This window comes from Chelonoidis abingdonii, chromosome 2 (genome assembly GCF_003597395.2).
Source record: "Chelonoidis abingdonii isolate Lonesome George chromosome 2, CheloAbing_2.0, whole genome shotgun sequence".
NCBI lineage: Eukaryota > Metazoa > Chordata > Testudines > Testudinidae > Chelonoidis > Chelonoidis abingdonii.
In genome coordinates this window covers 18,173,175-18,197,425 of record NC_133770.1, presented here as the reverse complement: position 1 = coordinate 18,197,425, position 24,251 = coordinate 18,173,175, and the positions used below count along the sequence as shown (strand labels likewise).

At 42.8% G+C, this 24,251-nt stretch overlaps 1 protein-coding gene across 1 annotated transcript; it reads left to right on the top strand.

Moving 5' to 3' along the window:
* Positions 1-931: 931 nt before the first annotated feature.
* Positions 932-23,356, top strand: XRCC2 (X-ray repair cross complementing 2). Its single transcript, XM_032767819.2, has 3 exons — positions 932-1,043; positions 6,563-6,644; positions 20,257-23,356. The coding sequence occupies exons 1-3, from the start codon at positions 1,005-1,007 to the stop codon at positions 20,970-20,972; spliced, it is 837 nt and encodes a 278-aa protein (XP_032623710.1). The 5' UTR covers positions 932-1,004; the 3' UTR covers positions 20,973-23,356.
* Positions 23,357-24,251: the final 895 nt, after the last annotated feature.

Genomic DNA, 24,251 nt, shown 5'->3' with positions numbered 1-24,251 from the left:
TCAGAAAATGTTTGGCAAGGGCCAAGGGAGAGCCCTCAAGTACCATATTTCTACAATGCATCCTGAGGGTGTTCACCCCAACCCCATGAGATGATTGCAGTTAACTAGAAAGTACTATGTGGACACAGCCTGCATGGGGTTAGCCACAAACCTGGCCTATCCCATGTTTATGCCCTAAGGCGTGAGTATACCCTATTTTAGCCTACATAATTCCAATAAAAATATTATGGCTTGTAAAAATCTCCAGACTCTTTTCAAAATCAGCTGTAGAAACTGAATCTGACTTGTTGCAGGAGTGAATTCCACAGGCGAAAGCTATATGCTGCATGGAGAACTATTTCCTTTGTCATTCAACGTATGCCATTAATTTTATTAGACAATGCCCTTGTTTCTCAGAATTCACCTGTAAGGATAGTCATACTTTTCCAACATGTTGTCAGGATTAAGACAGTAATGTTTGCAAAGTGCTTTGAGACCTTCAGATGGAACATGCCAGATAAGTATGGTGTTAGAGTCCCACATTTTAAAATGTTATCCTAAATTCCTGCCTGATGTAGTTACCTTCAGTGAGAGTTGCATGCACTTTGTCAGGGCTGATTTTGGCCCAGTGTTTCTATTTCACTCTGGCCACCAAATTATAAATTAAAATCTCACCCCTTAACATTACTGGTCTCTGACGACCACAGAACATAATTTAAACAGAGCGATGACCATGCAAAGTGCGTAATTAACACGTCCCCATAACAACCTTAACCCCACCCTGGAGCTCGCGCATGCTGAGCTGCCCAGGGAACCAACTCAATCACGTAACGCGCAACCGCAAAAGAACAAAATACTGCGACGCTGCGCATGTGCAGCATCAGCTCCCCAAGAAGGGCTGGTCGTGCCTGTCTAGGGTGGCGAAGTGCGCACGCGCCCTAGGGACGTGGTACACTGCGCATGTGCGACAAGTGGGTGGTTAGGCGGGAGGCGCTGCTGCTGGGCCCGGTCGCCTCCTCAGCGCTATGAGTGACGGGTTCCGGAAGGCGGAGTCGGGCACTCAGGTGAGGCAGCGCCCCGGGTCTGGCCGCTCCTTCAGGGCCGCGCGGCCCCCGCAGGGCCCGGCCGCCCGGACTGGAGCGGCTCCCCCGCACCGCCCCGAGGCGGGGCTCGGAGTAGCGCAGCACGGGCCGGGCCGGGCCGGGTGGGGTGGTGTCGCGCCGCCCCTCGCAGCACCCAGGCAGGGAGGACGCGGACACGTTGAAAGCGCCGCCTAGGATGTGGGTGCTGCCCGCGCTAGGGAGGGACCCCAGCAGCTGCCGGCCGCGGTCTCTGCCCGCTGGCACGTCCGTTTCTCCTCGCTGCGGACGGCATCCTGCCCGGACACGGCGGGGCTGCGTCCTAAGGGGCCGTCCAGGAGATGTGCGCCCCTGGCCCGCCCCAGCCACGTGTTGACGTACAGGATGTGCTTGATTCCCCTGGAAGAAAATGGGACTTAAGCATGTGCCTAGACTTAAGCAGCTGTTTAAATATTTTGCTGAAAGGGTGAACTGCTGAATCAGGGTCTGTATCCACACACTGCAGGTGCACACTGATACTGACCATGCATGGAACTTGTCTACACTTGTAGGAGTTCAGTATAGGCAACACTACTTATCCTGCCGAGAGAGGTTCTCCCCTCAGTGTGGGAATCCATCTCCCCTAAAGGTGGTATGTTGGCAGAAGAATTCTTCCATCAACCTAGCACTGTCTACAGGGGGGGAGGGGGTTGGCTGTCTTAACTGCATTGCTCAGGGTGTTGGATCTTTCACACCTCTCTGAGTGAGGTAGTTAAACAGACCCATTTTTATAGGGTAGACAAGGCCTCACAATAAACCTTGAGAGACTGTTGTTCACCTTAATGGACCTGAAGGTAGAGATGAATTGTAGTCACTGAAGCACTTTTTTAAAAACTTGGAAGATTTTAAAATTGCTCTGTGAAGGTTTGCTCATAGCAATAAGGCTCATGTTTCTTTAACTCTTCATTCAGTTTTTCTCTGCCCTCCCAACACCCACCCTTTTTCTCTGACCTTTTGATCCTGACCGATGCTCTGAAAGTCTTTAAATCTTGCAGCAACACTTCCTTGTAGAATGTTGTGTAACTCATAAGTAAAAAAATTGTGCCAAATAAATAATTCTTCAAAAACCTCATAAAATGAGCTTTGTAAAAACAGTGACAATGGAAGTTGTAAGAGGTGACGGTAGTAAAAGAGAGTAAGTGAATTTTGATTAAGCAAATAGCTTGCAGAAGGTAAAAATGTCTCGCTCTCATTTTTTGACCAGTGGGTCTCTTAACACTTTTAATATATTGCTTAGAAATATTGCATATTATTGAATGGCACCCAAAAATGTGCTGAGTACCTCCCAAAAGACATAGGAAAAACTCTTTAAATTCCATTGAAGCACCATTAATTTTCAATTGGACTGAGGCTCCTAAGTGATTTTGACATTTTTTTGAAAATTTTTCCCACTGTCCCTTCCTCAGCAAACTTACCATTTAAGGGCCCTGTCTTGAAACTTATTCCACATGGGCAGATGTCTTTTGTCCACAGGAACCCCTATTTTCTACACACTAATAATCACATAAAAAATCCACTGGAATACAATGTAAAGTGCAATTATTCAGAAATGTGTTGAAAACACATCTAGGCTTCTCTCTTACTAAGGTAGATACAGAGAAGCACTGGAAGGTAATCATTTTGTGGAAAAAAGATAAGTTATGTGAAGGAAGAAGTAAGCACCCATAATTCAATTATGGCATGCTGATCTCAATAGTGACCAGATGTTGCTGTATCTTTTTCAATTTTTCTTTTCAGTTACTTTCTTTAGCAGTGCTATGTTAACTGGTTATTTAAGCCATTCACAACAGCAGGTAGAAGCAAGTGATTTCTGTTGTTGCAGACTGATCCTTTGATCACTACAAATATTTTACCCTATACCAGGGGTCTCAAATACGCGGCTCCCACAGGGCTATTTCCTGCAGCCCACCAAGCGGCCTTCACCCACCCCGTGGCCTACCTCCAGGGGTAGGCAAACTACAGCCGCAGGATTGCCCCCTTCGAGCGCTGCGCCGCTCCCTGAAGCGGCTCAGGTCCCTGCAGTCAGGGGTGGGAACTGCGGCCAATAGGAGCTTCCGGGGAGGTACCTGGAGGCGCGGCAAGCAGCGTGAGGGCCCTGCATCCCCCTCTCCCCAGGGGCCGCAGGACATGGTTCCAGCTACTTCCCGGAGTGGGGCCAGGACCAGCAGCCTGCCCTGGCCCTGGTGTGCACTGCTGCCACCCAAGAGCCCGAAGCCTTCCTGCTCCCTGCCCCCCCAGCTCCCTGCCCTGAGCCCTGTGCTTGCACCCCAACCCTGTGCCCTGAGCCCCCTTCTGCATCCCATGCCCCTTCTGCACCCCAATCCCCTGCCCTGACACCCTGCCTGCATCCCAGCCCCCTGGCTGCACCCCAATCCCCTGCCTTGAGCCCCCTGGCTGCACCCCAACTCTCTGCCCTGAGTGCCCTGCCTGCACTCCAACCCCCTGCTGCACCCCAACTCCCTGCCCTGAGTCCCCTGCTTGAACCTCAACCCCCTGCTGCACCCCAACTCCCTGCCCTGAGCCCCCAGCTGCATCCCACACCCCTTCTGCATCCTGAGCCCCCTGCCTGCACCTCATCCCCCTGCTGCACTTCAGCTCACTGCCCTGAGCCCCCACCACACCCCTCATGCACCCTCTGGGGTAGGGAGGGGGTGGAGTTGGGGTGGGGACTTCAGGAAAGGGGTTGGAATGGGGGCTGAGAAGAGGCAGGGCCTCATGGAACGGGTGGAGTGAGGCAGCGCCGGGGGCAGCAAGGGGGGCTGTCAGTGATGCTTCTTGCATCATCTCAAGACAGGCTCCAGACACAGCCAAAATCCTGTCATTCACAAAAAAAAAAAATCATGAGAGTTGGCAACACTGTAATGTAATGCAATAATTAATTATATTGTTGTTGTGCTGCGGATGCTGTGGGAGCCCTAAACACACTTTATGTTTGTGAATATAAATGAGTCTTTAACTTTTTAAATAATGTTTTAATAAACATTAATACAGAAACACATCTATTTGCTGCTCCTCCTTTATGCCTTTTTTTAGATTGAAGGAGAGTAACACAATTGGAACTTCGCCTTCGAAAACCATAATTAGCTGAAATCTAATAATTTATCATCCTAGAGGAAAGGCTGTTTGTTCAGAAGTCTTAAATATATTCTTAGTGTCTCAGCTTGACAGCCTGTGTCTCTTGATGGCTGAAGACTTCTTAAGCATCAAAGTAAAGCATTCCATGATCTTGCGAGGCTTGGATTTCTAAAACAGATATTCATATAATATTACTGTTCCCAGCCACACTGTTATGTAAGATTTTTAGTAAACTTTATTTGACTTGCAGAACAAAGTAGACTGAGTGTTTTGTCTAGTGAGTAGCAGCAAAATAATGTAAGAAGAAAGAGACTAGATAGTAGGATAACTATCTAACCTTTTCAATGATAAATGGACATGTGCTATCTTCTGGACATATATAAAATGAATGATGTTTGTAAATATGAACCATTTGCTATTAAAATGTCTCACAGCTAAGTAAAATGTGTTAAAACACTCTTTAGAGTTCTTGCATATCATGTTATTCTGGTAAATTTCACTTGGCTGCCATCATATTAAACACAGTGGAGCAGTAAAAGTCATGGTTCAGAGAAGGCAGGTAAGCAAAGACAGAAGGGGACAGGAGACTCACAAAGGGGAAAGATGCAGTGCAGGATGATGAGAATGGAGAGAACGTAAACATAGGAGAGAGAGTATCAGAGGTGCAGCCGTGTTAGTCTGGATCTGTAAAAGCAGCAGAGAGTCCTGTGGTACCTTATAGACTAACAGACGTTTTGGAGCATGAGCTTTCATGGGTGAATACCTACTTCATCGGATGCATCCGATGAAGTGAGTATTCACCCATGAAAGCTTATGCTCCAAAATGTCTGTTAGTCTATAAGGTGCCACAGGACTCTTTGCTGCTTTTATAGAAGGGATAGACTCCATAAGCACGAGGGAACAGCAGCGGCACAATATAACAGAGCAAGTTGTATTCAGTCTCTTCCCTGATCCTGTTTATACAGAATACTGTATTGCTTTTCAGTGAACATTGGTAACAGTTGCAGTGTCAAAACTGTATCCATGGATCTAACATGTATTATACAAGTATTTCGTCATTGAACAAATGCATGAATCATGGATCCAGTATAATGTCTATTTAAGTGTTTTTATTCTACTTTTAATGAGCATCTCACGAGACTCTTATCAACACACCTGAACAGAACAGTTACAAAGGCAAACACACTGACATTTTATTAATGGAAATGAATGGTACAGTGTCTGGAAGTGTCTTACTTGGACTCACATCATAACCTCTTGAAGCAAATTTAGCGTCATTTAGAGTTTTTATACTACCATTAAAAGAAAACACAGAAAATTGTTTTTTAAATAATTTAAATTGACAGTAGCAAGGAGATTCAGAAGAAAAGTTGTCCATCAAATATAGTTTGGAGGAGGGGGAAATATGTGCTGGGAAGTTATGTTTAGAGTTGTGTGCTGAGTGCCCAAAGGATATGGCTAGGAGGGAGATTTGATACACTTGTACAGAATTTATTTTATTCTAAAAATCGTTAATTTAGAGCTTATGGATGGTTCATGGAAACTGAAGTGCTCTGTCTCCAGGACATATACTCTGGCAGCAGTGCAAGCTTTTTTGCCTTTGTGCTTTAATCCATGTATGGAAGGACGTTTCTAGGAGTGGGTGACATATTCATTTCTTGAATTGTTGGCCTCTTTGTTGAAACCGCCAACTATAGTACATTTGTTATGTGGACACCTGTCCATTTAAGAACTGGCCCAAGAACACCCACTTGCCTTACAAAGGCTGTTAAACAGCCATCGTATAATGACTTTTGATAACTACCAGCCTGTGCTGTATTTGAACAAGTGACGGTGAGGTGATAGGATCCGTAGCACATCGGAGTCCCACATCTAATGTAAGTTGAAATATGTAAGATGCTTTTACTTATAAATGAGCTGAGGGACTGGATGACTCAGGAGACTTATAATGGGGAATACAGCTTTTCACCTCCAGACCATTACTTTGAAGTCACTATCTGATGGCTGTTACAAAAGGACCTTCTTTCCTTTCATCCTATAAAATGGCAACATTTCTGTATTTCAAAGACATCCATTCTTGCAGCAGTTTTATCTGCCAGTAGCTCATTCTTGTGGTTTTGTAAATACAGGTTCTTACATGGCACTTATCGCCATGGAATCCTGGTGCTTGTTGCTAGGAGAGATAGAAAGTCAACGTCTGTTAGTGTACTGTCCAATCTCTGAGCTTGCCACCTGTCTGCAGAAAGGCATTTTAAAATCAAATTATCTGTTGACAGAGCTATCATTGAAAACACACTAAGTTCTCTGGTTCTGTTGTATCTTATAAACTTGATTTCCATGACCCATTTTTTTTAGTTGACACAACATCTTTTTATCTTTTGTTTTTAAAGCTACTTGCACGACTTGAGGGCAGAAGTTCTCTGAAAAATCTTGAACCTTGTCTGTTTGCAGATGAAGGATTTCCCATTCATGGTAAAAAAAAAAAAAATATATATATATATATATATATATTATATAGGGGTGTGTGTGTGTGTGTGAGATCTTACAAAACTGTACAGTATCAAAGTAAGTTTATGTCTGTCAGGTTACCTCGAGCATGCAAATAGGTATAAAATTCTGAATTCAGGGAGAGACTAAATGTTGACATAATAGACTTCTGTAAGGCATTTAACTTGTTATCGGTACTGTAAAACATTTTGATTATGAGTCTGGAATAGTATATCAACATGACACACATTTAATGGATTGAAAACTAGCTAAGTGATAGGTCTGAAAATATAATTGTAAAAGGGGAATCATCTTTGACTGGCTGTGTTACTAGTCGGTCGTGCGAGGATCAGTCCTTGGCCTTGTGCAATTTAGCATTTTTATCAGTGACGTGAAGGAAAATATAAAATTATAGATGACACAAAGAATGGGGGAATGGCTAATAATGAAGAGGACAGGTCACTGATACGGAGCAATCTAGATCGCTTAGTAAACCGGGTGAAAGTGTAACCCACCCACCTCCTGGGGGTGGTGTTCTATCACATCTAGTGGCACCAAGACCGCTCAGAGAGAGAGAGAGAGTAATGAGTCTGCTCTACAGCCTTAGCTAACAGCCAGTTGGCTTTTATCTTATGCACTAGAGGCTCATGCGCTGAGCTTCAGAGGTCCCCGTTTCAATCCCACCCGCTGATGACCGGGGTCTGTCGGTGTTACACAAGTAAATAATGTACTTTTTGATATGGCTAAATGTAAAGTTATTCATGTAGGATCAAAGGCTATGCTATCCTGGGAAGCAGTGACTCTGAAAAAGACTTAGGGGTAACAATGAATAAGCAACTGAACGTGAGTTCCAAGGGCGGTATCAAGTTTCCTTCCCCACTCTGAACTTTAGGGTACAGTTGTAGGGACCTGCATGGACACTTCTAAGCTTAATTACCAGCCTAGATCTGGTATCGCTGCCAGCATTCACAAGCACTCCTTTCCTTGGGTAGCCTTGAGAAACTTCCCCAATTCCCTGGTGAACACAGATCCAAACCCCTTGGAACTTAAAACAAAGAGAAATTAACCATCCCCCTTCCTTTCTCTCACCAACTCCTAGTGGATGCAGATCCAACCCCCTTGGATCTAAAAACAAGGAAAAAATCAATCAGGTATTTAAAAAGAAGGCTTTTAATTAAAGAAAAGAAAGATACAAGAAAACCCTCTGGGAGAGATTAGCATACCAGCTACTCTCACAAACAACAGATTCAAAACACACAGGATGTTCCCCTGGGCAAAAATCTTAATACACACAAGAATCCCCAAATTTGATAATTCCCTTAATGGTACCAAGACAAGTTACAAAGAAAATAAACATAAACCTATTTATCCCTTTCTAAAACTTACTACTCTGATAAGAGCCTGGTTCCTTGATCTTTTTCACTCCGGCTGAAACTGAAACTCTAAACAAAGGAAAACTTCCCTCCTTCCTTTTGAAACATCTTGTTCTCCCATTGGTTCCTCTGGTCAGGTGTTAGCTAGGCTAGGTGAACTTCTTAACCCTTTACAGGTAAAAGAGGCATTAACCCTTAACTATCTGTTTATGACAGGTGGTATTGTGGCCAAAAGGGCTAATGCAATCCTGAGTGCAGGACCAAGGGAATCTCTAGTAAGAATAGGGAAGTTATATTACCTCCATATTTGGCACTGGTGTAACTGCTGCTGAACTGTTGTGTTCTGTTTCAGTGTCCAATTCAGGAATGATGATAAACTGGAGAGCCACAAGAACAGTTAAAGGATTGAAAGATATGCCTTATAGTGAAAGACTCAAAGAGCTCAATCTGTTTAGCTTTACAAAAAAGGATTAAGGGGTGACTTGGTCACAGTCTGTAAGTATGGGATACAGAAATTTGATAATACAAGGCTATTCAATCTAGCAGACAAAAATATAACAAGATCAAATGGCCGGAAGTTGGCGCTAGACAAACTGAGTCTCAAAATAAGGCACAAACTTTTAACAGTGGGGGTAATTAACCAGTGGAACTGCTTACCTAGGGCTGTAGTACAAATCTCTTATCACTGGTGATTTTTAAATCCAGACTGGAAATTCTTCTAAAAGATATGCTTTAGTTCAAACAGGAATTAATTCAGGATCTTATGGCCTGAGTTGTATAGAAGGTCAGACTAGATGATCACAATGGTCCCTTCTGATCTTAGAATCTATTAAATCTATGAAAATAAACAGCATACATATCTATTTGGGGACCACCATCTGGAAAGCAGCAACTATGATAAACTAAAAGGACCTTGCAGTGAGATGTCAATGCTGTTATGTTTGTCTGAGGGAATTTAATGTAAAATTAGAGAGGCGGTAGTGCCACTCTACGTGACCCTGGTGCAACTGCCTCTGACTCATTGTGTATACGTCTGATTCCTCCAAATCACTATGAGTATAGGAAGAATTAGAACAAATAACAGAATGGCAATAAAAAGGATCATGATGACTGAGAAAAAGGAAGCGTGTACAGTCTAAAAAAAGATTAATTGTGGAGCATTTGTGTATTTATAGCATTTAGACTACATGTCTATCAATAAATGATCCATGCCCCAAGGTACTTTCAAACTCGATGGAATAAAGATGGTGGCTAGTTGGGAGAACAAGGCAACATCAGTGAGACTATATGAAGGGTAGAGCACAATATGATGACGTGAGAAGATTTTTGTTGTTGGTTTTTAAAGATGAAAAAATAACTAGATGATTTAGATGACTAATTTATTTTAGTCTGTGCAGAAGAACTGGGAGATCAACAGGAGGGATTTGAATGAGGAAGAGGGTAATGGCCTGGAGTATCAGCTCAGGAAGACTGTTCCATGATAGTGGGTAGCATGAAAGAAAGCATAAACCCAGCTGTAGGAAAAACAGGCCAGTATGATCTTACAGCAGTTGTTGCGGCCATATTGCATGTGTATTTTACGGCTATCAGACATATGGAGTGGCTGGATCATAATTGGGGAGATATGGCAGCTTAAAATTGAATGAGAGAATTCATGGAAAGCTTTTGAACCAACTGTATTTCAAAAGGTCCTTCTTTGCCGGTAGTGAGGGCACAGATTCTCTCTGTGTGTCCATGGCTCCCCCTCACCTAGATCAGTATTCAGTGTATGAATTCATAACCTAAATTAAAATTTATCTAATGGCTTTTGCAACTCCTATTTGTACTCTATCAGTGTATGGACTTTTACTGAGATAGTCATCTTCTCAACATTTACTTTGTTGAAAGATAGATGCAATTTAATATTTGTTTCAAGAATTTCATTTTGTAGTTGTCATTTTCCAGTGGGAAAGCATTAAACAGATTCACTGTAACAGCTGCTTTTTTGGGTGCCTGTTCCAGCTTCCTGCACCAGGAAACTGTCATACAGGTGATACCTTTGGGTTTAAAGAAGTTTGAACACTTTCACAATAAGGCTAATTCACATTAGTGAAGTTTTCTCAGCTCAGGACTGCTTTCCCACTCCATAATAGTAATAAAAACCAATTAATGAAATCCGTAAGTACTCTAAATAACGCTCTGTAGGATTTGCAGAAAGGATAACTTCTCTCTTTTTAAAATAAACACAAAAAAACCCAAAGACTTTTCAGTCTGTTCTTTACTTCTAGGGCACAAAGTCCCAAATAGAAATTTAGCTGGGACTGTTTCTTGATGCCCTTCTCTTTTCTCTGGATGCAAACCAAAATAATACCCATCTTAAATTTGTAGGTAGGGCCAAATACGGCCTTCACAGAAGTGGAGTTGTACAGGATGTAAACTAGTACAGATTTTGACCTGTATTATTAATTTTGTTATACAGACCCTTAATATTACAAGTTAAATTAAGAGCCTTGCAAGTCATTTTTACTTACCTGAGCCCATATACTTTCAGCTTTAATATGACACTCAAAATTAATTTGAAGTAAACATTTCCTTCCCCTACCTTCACTTGCAAAAAGTAGAGAATAGTGACAGCCTCTGCCCAGTTTCCTAAATGACTGACCTATCTTTGTCACAAAGCATCTGATAGTGTGAAAGCTGCAACAGCCTGTAGTTAAGACTGCGATTTACTCACAAGTATTTTAATAAGTCATGGACAGGTCACAGGCAAGAAACAAAAAATCACAGCCCCTGACCGCTCCATGGCTTGTACTATAAATACTCCTAACTAAATCTTAGGTGCTGAAGTGGGGGGCGAGAGCGCTCCAGCGGGAGCTGATGCTGCTCTGGGAGGGGACGGCCCGGGGCCCTGCCACTGCTGCTCCAGGCAGGGGACAGTCCAGGGCCTCGTTGCTGCTGCTCTGGGTGGGGGGTGTCCCGGGGCAGCACCCGGGACCAGCTAGTGGCCCCAGGCTACCTAAGCAGCCGATGCAGCTGGCCCTCTGGTCAGCTGCATTGACTGCTGCAGAAGTCACAGAGATCCCAGAAAGTCATGGAATCCGTGACCTCCGTGAAAGATTTGTAGCCCTACCTATAGAATAATACACATCACCACCACTACCACTAAGTGTGATAATAACCTGACTTGAATTGTCTACTGGGCTGCAATGCAATAAAATAGTTCTACAAGCATTTGCTTCTGCTATGTGCTTTCTGAGATAGGATGGCTAGAACTAAGCTCAGTATTCTAGGTGAGGACATACCATCTATTTATATAATAGCATTTGAGGGTATGTCTATACAGTAACGTAAGCCCGGGCTTGAGCCTGGGCTCAGCCTAACTTCCTTTGCATGCACACACAAATTGTGCTACCCTAGGACTTAGACCTAGGGTCCCAGGACCCTGCAGGTCCCAGAAGTACTTTGGATGTATCCCAGAGTTCCCAGCAGCAGAGGAGCAGTGCTGCAGGCAGCCAGTGCAGTGGCCAGAAGCACTATTACTGCCTTCCTGTTCCAGCTCCTCCTTGCTGCTGCGTGGAGCTTGCATGGAGCAGGGAGCAAAGCTGACAGGCAGGAGGTAACTTCTGGCCACGAAGATGTTGGGAGTCATCCCTCGCCCAGTTCTAAAGCTCCCCTTCCCTGCAGGGCACCTCTTGGTCCCACTCCGGTCTCTGGCCCTTGCTCCTGGGCCAGTGACATCCAGATCTTTTCCCTTGTATGATTACAGCTAAATAGAACTATTTTGTATTGGGAATAGTCCAGGGTATTCTTTACAGTGTGCATCAACTTGAGTTCAACAGTACTGAATTTCATCTGACACCAGGCTGCTCATTCACCTAGCTCTGATAGGGCCTCAATTTCTAGTCTTGATTAATTTAATTAGCTTTGTGTCATCTGTAAACTTTGCCATGCCATCAGCACATTTTTTCATGTTGCTGTTCATCTACTTTGCAACTATTAGTAAATATTAGGCATCACTAGTCCTAATATGGAAACCGTCTGTTAACCTCCTTCCATATTAAACTGGCGATTTATTCCTGCTCTGTATCTTAGTCTATGACAGTACAGTACTTCTTATCCCATAGTTATTTCCCCTCTTATAGAGCACTTTGAGATCTACTGACAAAAATATAACAGGTGGTATTAGGTAGTATTAATATTTATTACTTTGTTTCCTTAACAGCCTCTTGTGAGAGACTTTGTCAAAGAGTTTTTGGAAGTCCAGTTGTCAGCCAGTTCTCCTTCCTCTGTTGTGTCATGGTTTGCTTGCTCTGATCTGCAAGGGTGAACTTCCTCCTCTTATCTTACTGTAGCAGCCCAGTCACTAACTTGGTGAAAATCTAAATTTATAAATTATGCTATAAAGGGCTCTCATTACATAGTAGTTCTTATTGCGGGCAGCCTCTTTTATAATCACAAAGGCACAGAAGTTCCCTGCTCCTTCAAGTTTTTTTTTTACATCCAAAGCGCACGTCTTTTGAGAGAATGAGTGTTAACTTCAGAGTCCAATTCAGACATAAGTCGCACCTAACTGTATTCAACAGACTTCAGAGGGAGTTTAAATAAGGTGTCTTGTCCTTAGATTAAAACTAGTAAACCCTTGGAGAAACTTTTAGAATAGATTTTCATGTCATTTACCATTTTTTACGTAATTAAACTTTCTGGAAGTGTATATCAGATCATAATGATCCCCAATGCTTGCTGAGAACTCTTCTCCCAGAGCAGGGCTTTACAGATGGTAACTTTGTATGAATACACACACAAACTCTCAAAGGAAAACATCTTTTAAACTGACAAAACCAAATATTTACTTCAGAGAATAACTTACAATTTTCTTAAACTCACCACTGAACAGTGAAACAGTGCTATCCCCTACTTCACCTAAGCCATTGTGTAGCATTGTTGTGTGCTTTTTGAACAAGCTGTATTTCATTTCAGAGATGGATGAAACAGCTCTTAACGTTTAATTGACAAATCCAGTAACTGAGCGACATTCAAAATTGCCATTGAAGGCGATGGAAGTCTTGTGCAGAAGCCAATGGCAGGACCGAGCCTATATTTTGTAAAGCACTTTTCAGGAAAAGACAAATTTAGTTCTAAAATATTTCAAAGGCTGAGAAGGAGCTGGAGGAAATGACACCACCCAGCATATTTAAGAGGACTGCTTCATGCCAGATTCATATTGTAACAGGGTTCTGTGATTTTTGTCATGTCCTCAGCACAGTATGTGACACAACAGAATAACAGATGCCTGAAACTGGCAGTGTTAAATATTGCAAACTCTGAATAGGAGAGGAAAGTGAGGATTTATTTAATTATACAGAATAGTCCTTGCCCTTAGTCTAGCAAGGGGTATTCAGCACAAACAAACAAACACCCTGATTGCCTTCCATGTAATTTTGGAAACATCAAAAATTGAGAAAAATAGAACTCCAGTTTGAAAAGACACTGCTGAATTTCACATACTCTGTATTATGGAGAGAGAGTTTACAGGTACGGCTGAAGTGGATAGAACTGTCACATCATGTGTAAATTACCTCTAACACTTCCAGTGTGTGACGCAAGAGTCTCAATTCACTGCTTCTTCCCTTGTCTCAACTTCTCCATGATAGTCTGTGTACTTGTGAACAATAATAGCCTATGGAAGTTGAGTAATGACTTGAAAAACCCTGTTAACTCAGACAGGCACAAACATATTGGAGCAAAGCTGCAATTAATTCTCTGCTCTTGCGTTCCTCTGGAAAGCTCTTACCCCATTTACACTTGCCTTGGTCATGGAAATGCAAAGCTTGCTGCAGTTACAGTTGTGCAATTCTCATTCTGCCAGAATAGAGCAGTTAAATGTCCACTTTACTGCACATGCTTTTACCATAATGTGTGAAGCCCCACATCGAATTAGCGTACACCATAAAAAGAGAATAGTAGCTTTCTAAAACGAAAAAGAGAGCAATTAATAAATAGTTAACTTTTATCTTCTTCTGATGTGAGCCTGACTTTTTAGGTGTCCTGCATGTGTATCTGACAAAAGAACCACCTCCCTACTAATGGGTTCTGCTTTCTAGTTTGTCTTTTTAACACTTCCTTGCGTTTGGTAGTGTGTTTTTAATTATTATTTCAACTGTGGATGAAGCAGAATTTCCACGTAGGTTGCATCCGCCTGCAAAGAGAAAAATCGCCACCTCAGATGGCAGAAGTGTAGCTTCCTAGCTCCCATGCAATCTGTAATTCCCTCTTCCCAAAAGATGCAGTATCATATTGTAAGCACTGTCTGAGAAAATATGTAATAAATCACAGAATCATAGACCATGTAGGATTGGAAGGGACCTTGTTAACTTATCTAGTCCAGTCCCCTGCACTGAGGCAAGGTAATCTGCTGACTTTCCCGTTGTCAGTCACAGGTACACATCACTAGCTAGTGAAGGGGAACAAGCACATTCCATATCTGAAACACTACAGACCTGTCAATGCTACAAAAATAGACATCTAAACATGACAAGGACATCTAACATGTTTTTTCTTCCCTGTGTTATCTCCATTTTTATTTTTTCTTTGTATATTTATCAGAAATAAAAGTACAGTCTTAGTCTATTATGTAGCAGCCTCGTCTTCAAGCCCTATCCACCTGTAATGACAGAGGTGCTGCCAGTCAGTGTTGTCCAGTTGCCAATCTTTCATCAATAGTAATTTCTTTAACACTAAGTCCTTGTCTACATGGGGGGGGCGCGGTTTAATTTGCACACCAACTAGTACGCCATACTAATAGCATGCACTCAGGATAGCTGTGTCTTTTTTCAGTTTGCATCATTGTATATACGTGACTGGGGTTTGGTGCATAGAATATCAGGGTTGGAAGGGATCTCAAGAGGTCATCTAGTCCAACCCCCCCATACTAAGCATATGGCAGTCTAGAATGGTATCCCATGGTCCTTTGCTTTGTTACTGACCTATGTGCATTCTGGATTTTTCTCGTTGCACATTGTGGGATGAATAGAGGATGCCAGTGGAATATTAGGACTTGGGGTGAAATTCAAAGTGTCCCATGATTCTGCTGTCGCCACCTCGTGTTTCCTCTTTATCTGGGCAAGCTAGCACCATTTTAAATTGCTGTTTGTTGGTCAGCATAGACCAACAATGCATCTTGCAGGTTTGGTGGCAACCCCAAATATGTGGTGGCAACCCCAAATATGCAGAGGCTGTTTGGGCTTTTTTTGAGCTGTTGAAGCTGCGGAGCTTTGGCTTTGGACTTCACCCACTGCACCGCTGAGCAGATGATGTGGCGGCAGTAGCAGTGTTGGCAGAAGATGACGGATGAGGAAGATGACAGCTATCAACTACAAGTACATGAGCTCTTTCTCGAGCAGCTTCACATGGTGCAGCATCATTTCTAGACTCAGAAATCCAGTGTTGATTGGTAGGAAAGGATAATTGGTGGGAAAGGATTCATTTTTGACTGGGAATCAGGCTCACTTTCTACACAGCTGCTCTCATGGTCTGGAGTACCAAAGAAATCTTGGCTTCTGTGGACAGCTCTTCGCTGCGCTCCTCATTGTTACCTGGGGTTCTTTCAACCCAAAGCTCTTGGTAACTTTTACTCTGTGCGAGGAGGTGTCAGGAAATAAATCAGGGGAGATGCGGCCATCCGACCAGTAGATGGCTGGCACAAACAGGACAACACAAGAGTGCTTTCACTTAAAGCTGAACTTTACTAGTCTCAAGCACTTACACACGTCCACAACAAAATTAGTAAAACACCCCCAACCCTTGATAATTACCAAAGCTGAGTGTGGCTCTTGAGTGACACAGCGGCAGGCTTCCAGTGGCCAAATCTTCCGTCGGCCGGTGGGGACCACAAGATGTATCCAGAGGGAGAGTCCAAGAGAGTTCAAAAGAGTCTCCAAATAAGTCCAACTATCTCCAGGTTTTTCCCCTTATTTATACATTAGTAATAGAATGATGTGTCCCTTAAAGAAACCTTGTTAAGTATGCATCGCGAGGTGGGTATTCACCACGGAAAGCTCATGCTCCAATACGTCTGTTAGCCTGGTCTACACTACGCTTTAAATCGATTTAAGAGCGTTAAATCGATTTAACGCTGTACCGTCCCACTACAAAGCTCTTATATCGATATAAAGGGCTCTTTAAATCGATTTCTGTACTCTTCCCGACGAGGGGAGTAGCGCCAAATTCGATATTAACATATGCGGATTATGGTTAGTGTGGATGGAAATCGATGTTATTGGCTCGGGCGGTATCCCACAGTGCACCACTGACTGCTCTGGACAGCAAACTGAACTCGATGCAGCGGCAGGTAAACAGAAAGCCCGCGAACTTTTGAATTCATTTCCTGTTTGCCCAGCGTGGAGCTCTTGATCAGCACGGGTGCGATGCAGTCTCAAATCCAAAAGAGCTCCAGCATGGACCGTACGGAGATACTAGATCTGATCGCTGTATGGGGAGACAATCTGTTGTATCAGAGCTCCGTTACAGAACACGAAATGCCAAAGCATTTGAAAAAAAATCTCCAGGATACACAGCGCTGCGTGACAAGCGTAAACGGAAGCCAGGACTCAAATGGACGCTCATGGATGGAGGGGGTACTGAGGACTCCAGCTATCCCACAGTCCACAGCAGTCTCTGAAAAGTATTTGCATTCTTGGCTGAGCTCCATGTCTGTTGGTTCAAACACAGTGTCTGGTGGTTCAGGGAATAGCTCCTCAGTTTCTCCCCCCCCCCCACCACGTGAAAGAAAAGGGAAAGAATATTTCTTGACTACTTTCAATGTCACCTAGTGGTGTACTGAATGCTGCTGGTGACGCGATGCTGCAGCAGTGAAGAGCGGTATCCGCTCCTCTCCTCTCCCCTCCGCGGTGGTAGACTGTGCAATAGGACTAGTAACCGTCCTCAGAATATCTAACATGTTGACATCGAGGCCAACATTGCTGGTTACTCCCAGTAGATAGGACAGAACGGCTAATAACAGCTTCATCATAGCAACTGGGGGCTTCAGCCCCTCCCTTCCTGTGTAAAGAAAAGATTCTGTACTGCCTGGACTGTCATAGCAGCAGCATGCTGGCTCTCTCCCCACACCGCTTAATGTCCTGCCTGGACTATCATCGCGCCGGGAGGCTGCCTCCCCTCATTTTATGTCACTAAACCTCAGTGTCTTATTCCTGCATTCTTTATTACTTCCTGACACAAATGGGCAGGACACTGCCACGGTATCCCAGGAAGGTTGGGAGAGGAGGGAAGCAACGGTGGGGTTGTTGCAGGGCACCCCTGTGAATACTGACCCGGAGCAGCTGTGCTCTTACACTGGTCCTCAATACACTTGCCCTTATTCTAGGCAGACTGACTCTATTTTTAGAACCATAAGGAGGGATTGACTCAGTCCCAAGTGAGTCAATCCCAATTTTGCTTTGGGTTGCGCCCCCGGCCGATTTCAGCCAGGGCACTCATGTAGCAGCGGACAGTACAGAGGGGGAGAGATAACCGTCATCTCATTGCCAGTTTTCTCCGGCAGTAGACGGTACCAGAACAAGCGGTAACCACCTCTATCATTGCAAAAGCAAGTGAATGCTGCTGTGTAGCGCTGGAGTATCGCTCTCTCTCCACGCATCCAGTACACATACGGTGCCGGAAAAAAAAAAGCTGAACGGGCTCCATGGTTGCCGTGCTTGGCGTCTGCCAGGGCATCCAGGGGAAAACAGCGCGAAGGATTGTCAGCTGATGTTTCCGGAGGAAGGAATGACTGACGACATTTACCAGAACCACCTGCGACAATAATGATCAACCCAGATTCCAAGGGCGGGGGAGACTGCAGGAACTATGGGATAGCTACGGAAGAGCTACCCACAATGCAACGCTTCAGAAATCGACGTTAGCCTCGGACCATGGACGCACAAAGCCGAATTACTGTGCCTAGTGTGGCCGCATAAAATCGAATTTGTAATATCAGTTTTATAAAACCGATTTTAGCTAATTCGATATTATCCCGTAGTGTAGACGTGGCCTTTGTCTATAAAGTGCCACAGGACTCTCTGCTGCTTGTTAAGTAAGCATTTCAATGATCAACAAGCAGTTCCTTCTGATTATTGATTAACCAGGTGTGGGTTTTTCCAGAGTCTGCAGCCTTGAGACCCCGATATACATTCCTGGGGCACATCCTGCTCTTCTAAAAGGTATCAGCAACTTCAACAAAATTCTTATCAGGAAGGACGCGGGGTCAAGCTGCCCTTGCTGTGGCACCCAAAACCCCCTTCCGTCCTGCCTTTGTCAAGCTGAGATTGCTGAATGGCCAGTTTACAGCTTGCTGACTAGGCCACCTTTAACAATAAGCCATAGTGGTTTTAGGCACTTTACTGGTTTGCCAATGTCTCTCCATACACTCGTGTCCCTCATCCAATGACTCTTGCTGCTTGTCCTTGGGAGAGAGGTGCAGGGTCCATAGCCTCCTTGGGTTCAGTAGTGGTGTAATCACATAATATCTTGTCCAACTTCTTAAAAAATAGATTATATTTCCATGGCTGGACCGCTTCTTGGCATCCTGCTTTTAAAGTAAGCTTTCTTGAGCTGTTTGATCTTTATCTGGCACTGCTCAGTGTCCCAGTTGTGACCTGTGGATATCTGACTAGCAGTGTCCACAAACATATCTTTATTGCAGAGGCTGGCTTCAAGAGCTTATTGCCCCAGTTCTGCTCCCCAGATGGCAGTGAGCCTCAGCACAGTTCGAAGCAAATGCTTGAGGCATGTTGTAAAGGCTGTGGGAGTAATATTGCTATAATCCCAATAATATTGGAATCCAGGAGCAAATGGGGCAATCCTGGCACTGTGCCAGCTTTTAAACTGGAGTGGGGACATCTGGTCAGCTTCACCCTATAGCAGTGGAAAGCACACAGGGGTACAGACAGGTCAGTAATGGGCACTGCAGAACAATGTGGGATAGCGGTTGGATGACTGCCAAAGTAACGTGCAGCATCATGTGGATGCAATGAACAATAGGTCACACTAATTTGCATCAAACTTAATACACTTTGAAAGAGGACTCCAGAGTTTGTGATAAACACAGAGTTAGTGCACTCTAAGGAATTGCATCATGTACGAAGGCATTTTTGGGCCACACCAACTTGAGTTAGTGTAGACTAAACTCTTTTGTATAGACAAGCTTTAATTAACAGCAAGTGAAACTTAATTGTGTGTTTGCGATGGGAGGGGGAATAGAAAAAGGAAATTACTTGTTCATGTGCAGTCATCAGTAGCATATAGTTGTTAAACTATTAGCCACAAAATGGATTTTTCATGTGAAATGTGATTTTAGTTTCTATTTTATCACTTATTTCATTAACCATTGCAGTAATCATTGTAGTACATACTGATAAAGCAGTATGAAGAATTGTATTTTGCAGGATTTAATTAGACACCAAAGTTAGGCAAAATAATGCAAATGTACTGTTGGGGATTTGGGGGTAAAAAGTCAAAACTCAGTTCTTTTTAATTTCTTTTAGGAGCTCTCTTTATTTTATGTTTTAGTACTGAATACCATTGACATACATCATCAGTTGCATCTGTGATGTATGTTCCCTGCTTTTTTCAGGGGCCTGACTGGGACAGGAATGGGAGAAAGGAGTGTTCTACATTTGTTCTACTTGTCAAAACAACAAGAAGCCACAGAACTCCCTGGGCCAAAAGGAAGAATTGGCTTCTTTTCAGGAGTTCTGATAAGGATGTAGCAATCCGGTTTAACAGTAACAAGTACAGTGATTCTCAAACTTATTTTTTACTTCACATAGCAAGCCTCTGAGTGCGACACCTCCCACCCACCTTATAAATTAAAAATACATTTTTATATATTTAACGCCATTATAAATGCTTGAGGCAAAGTGGGGTTTGGGATGGAGGCTGACTGCTCACAACCCCTCCCATGTAATAGCCTTATTACCCCTTCAGGGGTCCCAACCCCCAGTTTGAGAACCCCTGAACTAGTAGATGTGGATCAAGGGGGCCCAAAATACACTTCTGGCCTGATTTTTCTGAAGCAATGAGCATTTGCAGCTGTCAATGCATACTGGTAGCTCCGAATGAAGTAAATGAATTGTGGGTGCTTGATGACTTTGAAAAATCAGGTCAGTAAACCTTGAAAATGGAGCACATATTGCTTATAAACTGTCTCGTGCTTGGTTTTTTAATTTTGTTTTCTTTTTTATTCTCAGGAGATGTCGTTGAATTCCATGGTCCAGAAGGAACAGGAAAAACAGAAATGCTTTATCACCTGATAGCCCGCTGTGTCCTTCCAAAATCGGGAGGAGGACTGGAAGTAGAAGTCATGTTCATTGATACTGACTACCATTTTGACATGCTTCGCCTAGTTACCATTCTTGAACACAGACTGTCCCAAAGCACAGAAGAAATGATCAAACAGTGCCTTGGAAGGCTTTTCCTGGTTAATTGCAATAGCAGCACCCAGTTGCTTCTCACTCTTTACTCTCTAGAAAACAAGTTTTTTGCTCACCCTTCTCTCTGCATTGTGATTTTAGATAGTATATCAGCTTTTTATTGGATAGATAGAAGCAATGGAGGCGAGAGCTTTAACATTCAGGAGATGAATCTGAAGCGATGTGCTGAATTTCTTGAGAAGCTAGTAAGAGAGCATCATTTGGCCCTGTTTGCAACAACACAAATGATAATGCAGAAATCTTCAAACTCCACTGAAAGCTCCATTCCTTTAAAACTTCTCTGTGAAGCTGATGTAGAATATAGGCCTTATCTTTGTAAATCATGGCAACAAATGGTAACACACAGAATATTTTTCTCTAAGCAATGTAATTTTAGCAGTAGCAAAACTTTTTCAATTGTTTCTTGTCACACCAAAAAAAACCATATCATAAAATGTTCATTCAGTGTTGCAGAATGTGGAGTTCAGTTTTAACTTCAGTCTGTCTCTAAAACTGTAGTAAATCTTGGCACATCACAGTCTAACTTTAAGTAGTTTTAAAAAAAAAACTTTTAACCTATTTTATTATCTCAGATTGTTAATTAATTTTTTCACCCACATTTAAACATCTTAAACTCAGTAAAGGGCAGAGGAGTTTAAAGCTTTGAATTTCTGCAGAAGGTCAACTTAAAATAGAGGAGAATATTGAAACTGCTTGTGTGTGGTTGATGCATAAAGAGATTAAATCAAGAAGACTAAAAGTTTAGGGCATCTTTAACTCCCAGTATAGTTGTGTAATGTAACATAGAGGATATACAGCCAAATGCACTGACTTCAGCTCTGTCATAACCATCTTCCAGCAAATTATGTTAGTGATTGTGTTTAGGCAAATGTTAGCTCTTTGTAAATATTGGTCTTAATTCACTCCCATTAGTGTGGGGCTATACACTGTGCATACATCCTGTGTCAGCAGGCACAGTTACACCCAAGGGGAGGGATTCATCTCCTCTAGGGAAAGGTATGTAGTGTTGGTTATGGTGGTCTTAGCCAGCACTGCCCATTTGTGGAATGTCACATGCTTGGGGGAATAGAGATTATGGCTGTCACTGTTCTGCCAGCAGTCTTCAAGCATCTGCAGCCCTCCCAAAGCTGAGGGACACAGGTCCATAGCTGACTGATCCTAGGAGGTAGCCCGACCCTGTAAGTTAGTGACACCTAGCAAGTAGTTAACATTTGAAAGGAAAGGAGCTGGAAACTTAATTTTTTTTAAATAAAATTTGTAGTTCTCCTCCTCCCCCAAATCTGCAATGCCATGTCTCTGGGTTTTATGGGCCAAAAGGCTGTGATTGCTCACAACCACAAGCAACGTGGTTTATGTTACAAGTTTTAGATCCTCATTTATTATTATCCTAGCCACAGTTTGGAAAATCAGTCTAGCCACAGAAATGCTCATCCAGTTGTGTAAATACCTAACTTAGGGATCTCTTGCTTTCAAATGTTCATCAGTCCACTACCCTATGTCTCCCTTTAGATGTATCTGCTCTACAAAGCCAAGGATTGCATGGACCATCATAATGCTAAAGTGTATTCTCAAAAAGCTCCTCTACATTTTTTTCTTTGATCTAGGTTTTATATCATGTCTTCCAGTATTTGAGCATTCTTTGTACCGTGCTATCTCCTGCACCCCGTATTTAATAAATAAAGACATACAAGTCTAAATCATATGATTTGAAAAAGGCAGAGGAGAAGACTCCTGGCTAAACAGCATATATTTCTTGGTGCACTTTATGTTCAAAGCCATGTGCATCAGTTAGTTTAGCAATCATACAGTAAGTTCCTTATTGCATAATCTTTTAGAGGTATTGTTAAATGTTACTACCCTTTTACAACTGTTTTGCCTCTGCGAAATGAATTTTCATCCAAATATAGTTCGTAGCACTAAGGTGTTACAATTACTAGTCTCAGAAGCCCAGAATTCTAAATAAAAAGAGACTGACTCATCTTCACTCCTAGAGAGGAAGATTGATGATACGGAAAGCTTGCACACCTGCCCCTAATGGTGGATAGAGAATGCTTTAGTTTCAATGGCTGTTAATTTTGCTTCCTTTCACAGACACTAAAGACTGATTTACAGTGGTGAATGTAATATACTACCACCACCATCATATGTTTGTATCTGTTTAAGGGAGAAGGGAGGCACCGTAACACAACTTAAATGTATTATAAAATTGTGATTTGAAAGGCAGATCAAAGTAAACAATGAGGAGTGGATGAACAAAAAGATGTATATGCACTGCTACCATGGTAAAAACAAGGAGTATATGGAGAGGATAAGGAATCCAGAAACACTTCCTAGTAAAATGAACATCATGTATACAGGAAAAACAAGCAACATAGTATATACACCTCTACCCCGATATAACGCTGTCCTCGGGAGCCAAAAAATCTTACCATATTATAGGTGAAACCGCATTATATTGAACTTGCTTTGATTTCTACCTCCCCCCAGAGCACTGCTTTACCACGTTATATCCGAATTTGTGTTATATCGGGGTAGAGGTGTATATGAAAACTCAAATGTCCTATAAAATTATCAAAATAACTGAAGAAACAGACTTGAGCTTGCTTCTTCTATGTTTAGTCAGAAACACTAAATATGCAATCCAGTAAATTTACTGCCTCTTTATGATTGTATTTGAGGAGATCGTAACCACTTCTGTATGCATTGGCCTGACATGCTAGAGCTCTACTCCTTCCAAGAAGCTGTGCCTCTGAATTCAGGTTCCTTTGGAACAGTCCTATCAGAACCCTTCTCACCTGGAAAGCAAATAGCTTTTCTACTGTGCCTGATCTCCTTATCCATTTAACCCTCCCCCCCCCCCCCCCCCCAAAATAACCTCTGAATAATGATAGGTTTCTGTGTCAACTCTGAAATGTGTGTTTCTATGATAGGTCTATGAAATTCATTCTGATCATATCTTGCTCAAAAAGTCTAAACTGAAGCTGTTTGGTGGGCTAATACAGATGAATTGGCCATCCCAGGAATCACCCTTCCTTTACACTGGACAGTCTAGAATTCCACCCTTCCTTATCTGAAGCTTGCAAAGCAATGTGATTTCTCACACATGCTGTCTTTCCATTTCTCCAGTGAGTTGGAGCATACCCTCTTGGCTGAATGCCAAATCCCAGCCTGATTGGGATGCCCTCCTGACTCCAGGCCAAATTTCCATCTGAACCTTTATCCAAGCTAGGGGAAAAATGCCTCCAATAGTGGCACTGCTGGTTTCCAGGGTGATGTTACCTGCTCTGAGTTCCCCAACACATGGCTAGCAGTAAGAATTCTCCATCACCTAATCTATTTGCTTTCCTCTATGTTTACCCTTTTATTTGGCAGTGTCTTGGTGTAGTCTGGATTTACACATTTTAGCCTTTGGCTTGAGCTGAGATTTCAAATGCTGCAAGATCCTACATGTAACTGCAGAACAATTAAAGCAGCTAGAGGAAGCTGTTCCTGAATGAAGCTCAAGTAGCACACGTGTGTGCAGGATTTGGCGTGTTGCAGCTCTGGCAAACAAGCTCCAGACCATATGGGAAATTCAGTGCAGTTCTGGCAAGGAACACCGTAATATTTATTAATCTAGAGTGCCATTTGAAAGGAGCTTTATAGGAAAAATACTATACATTATTTAATGCAAAAAACATAGTTACAAATTGAACCCACTCAAATCAAGATGACAGAATATGGTTCTTGCAGCAATGTTAGTTCAGCCATGT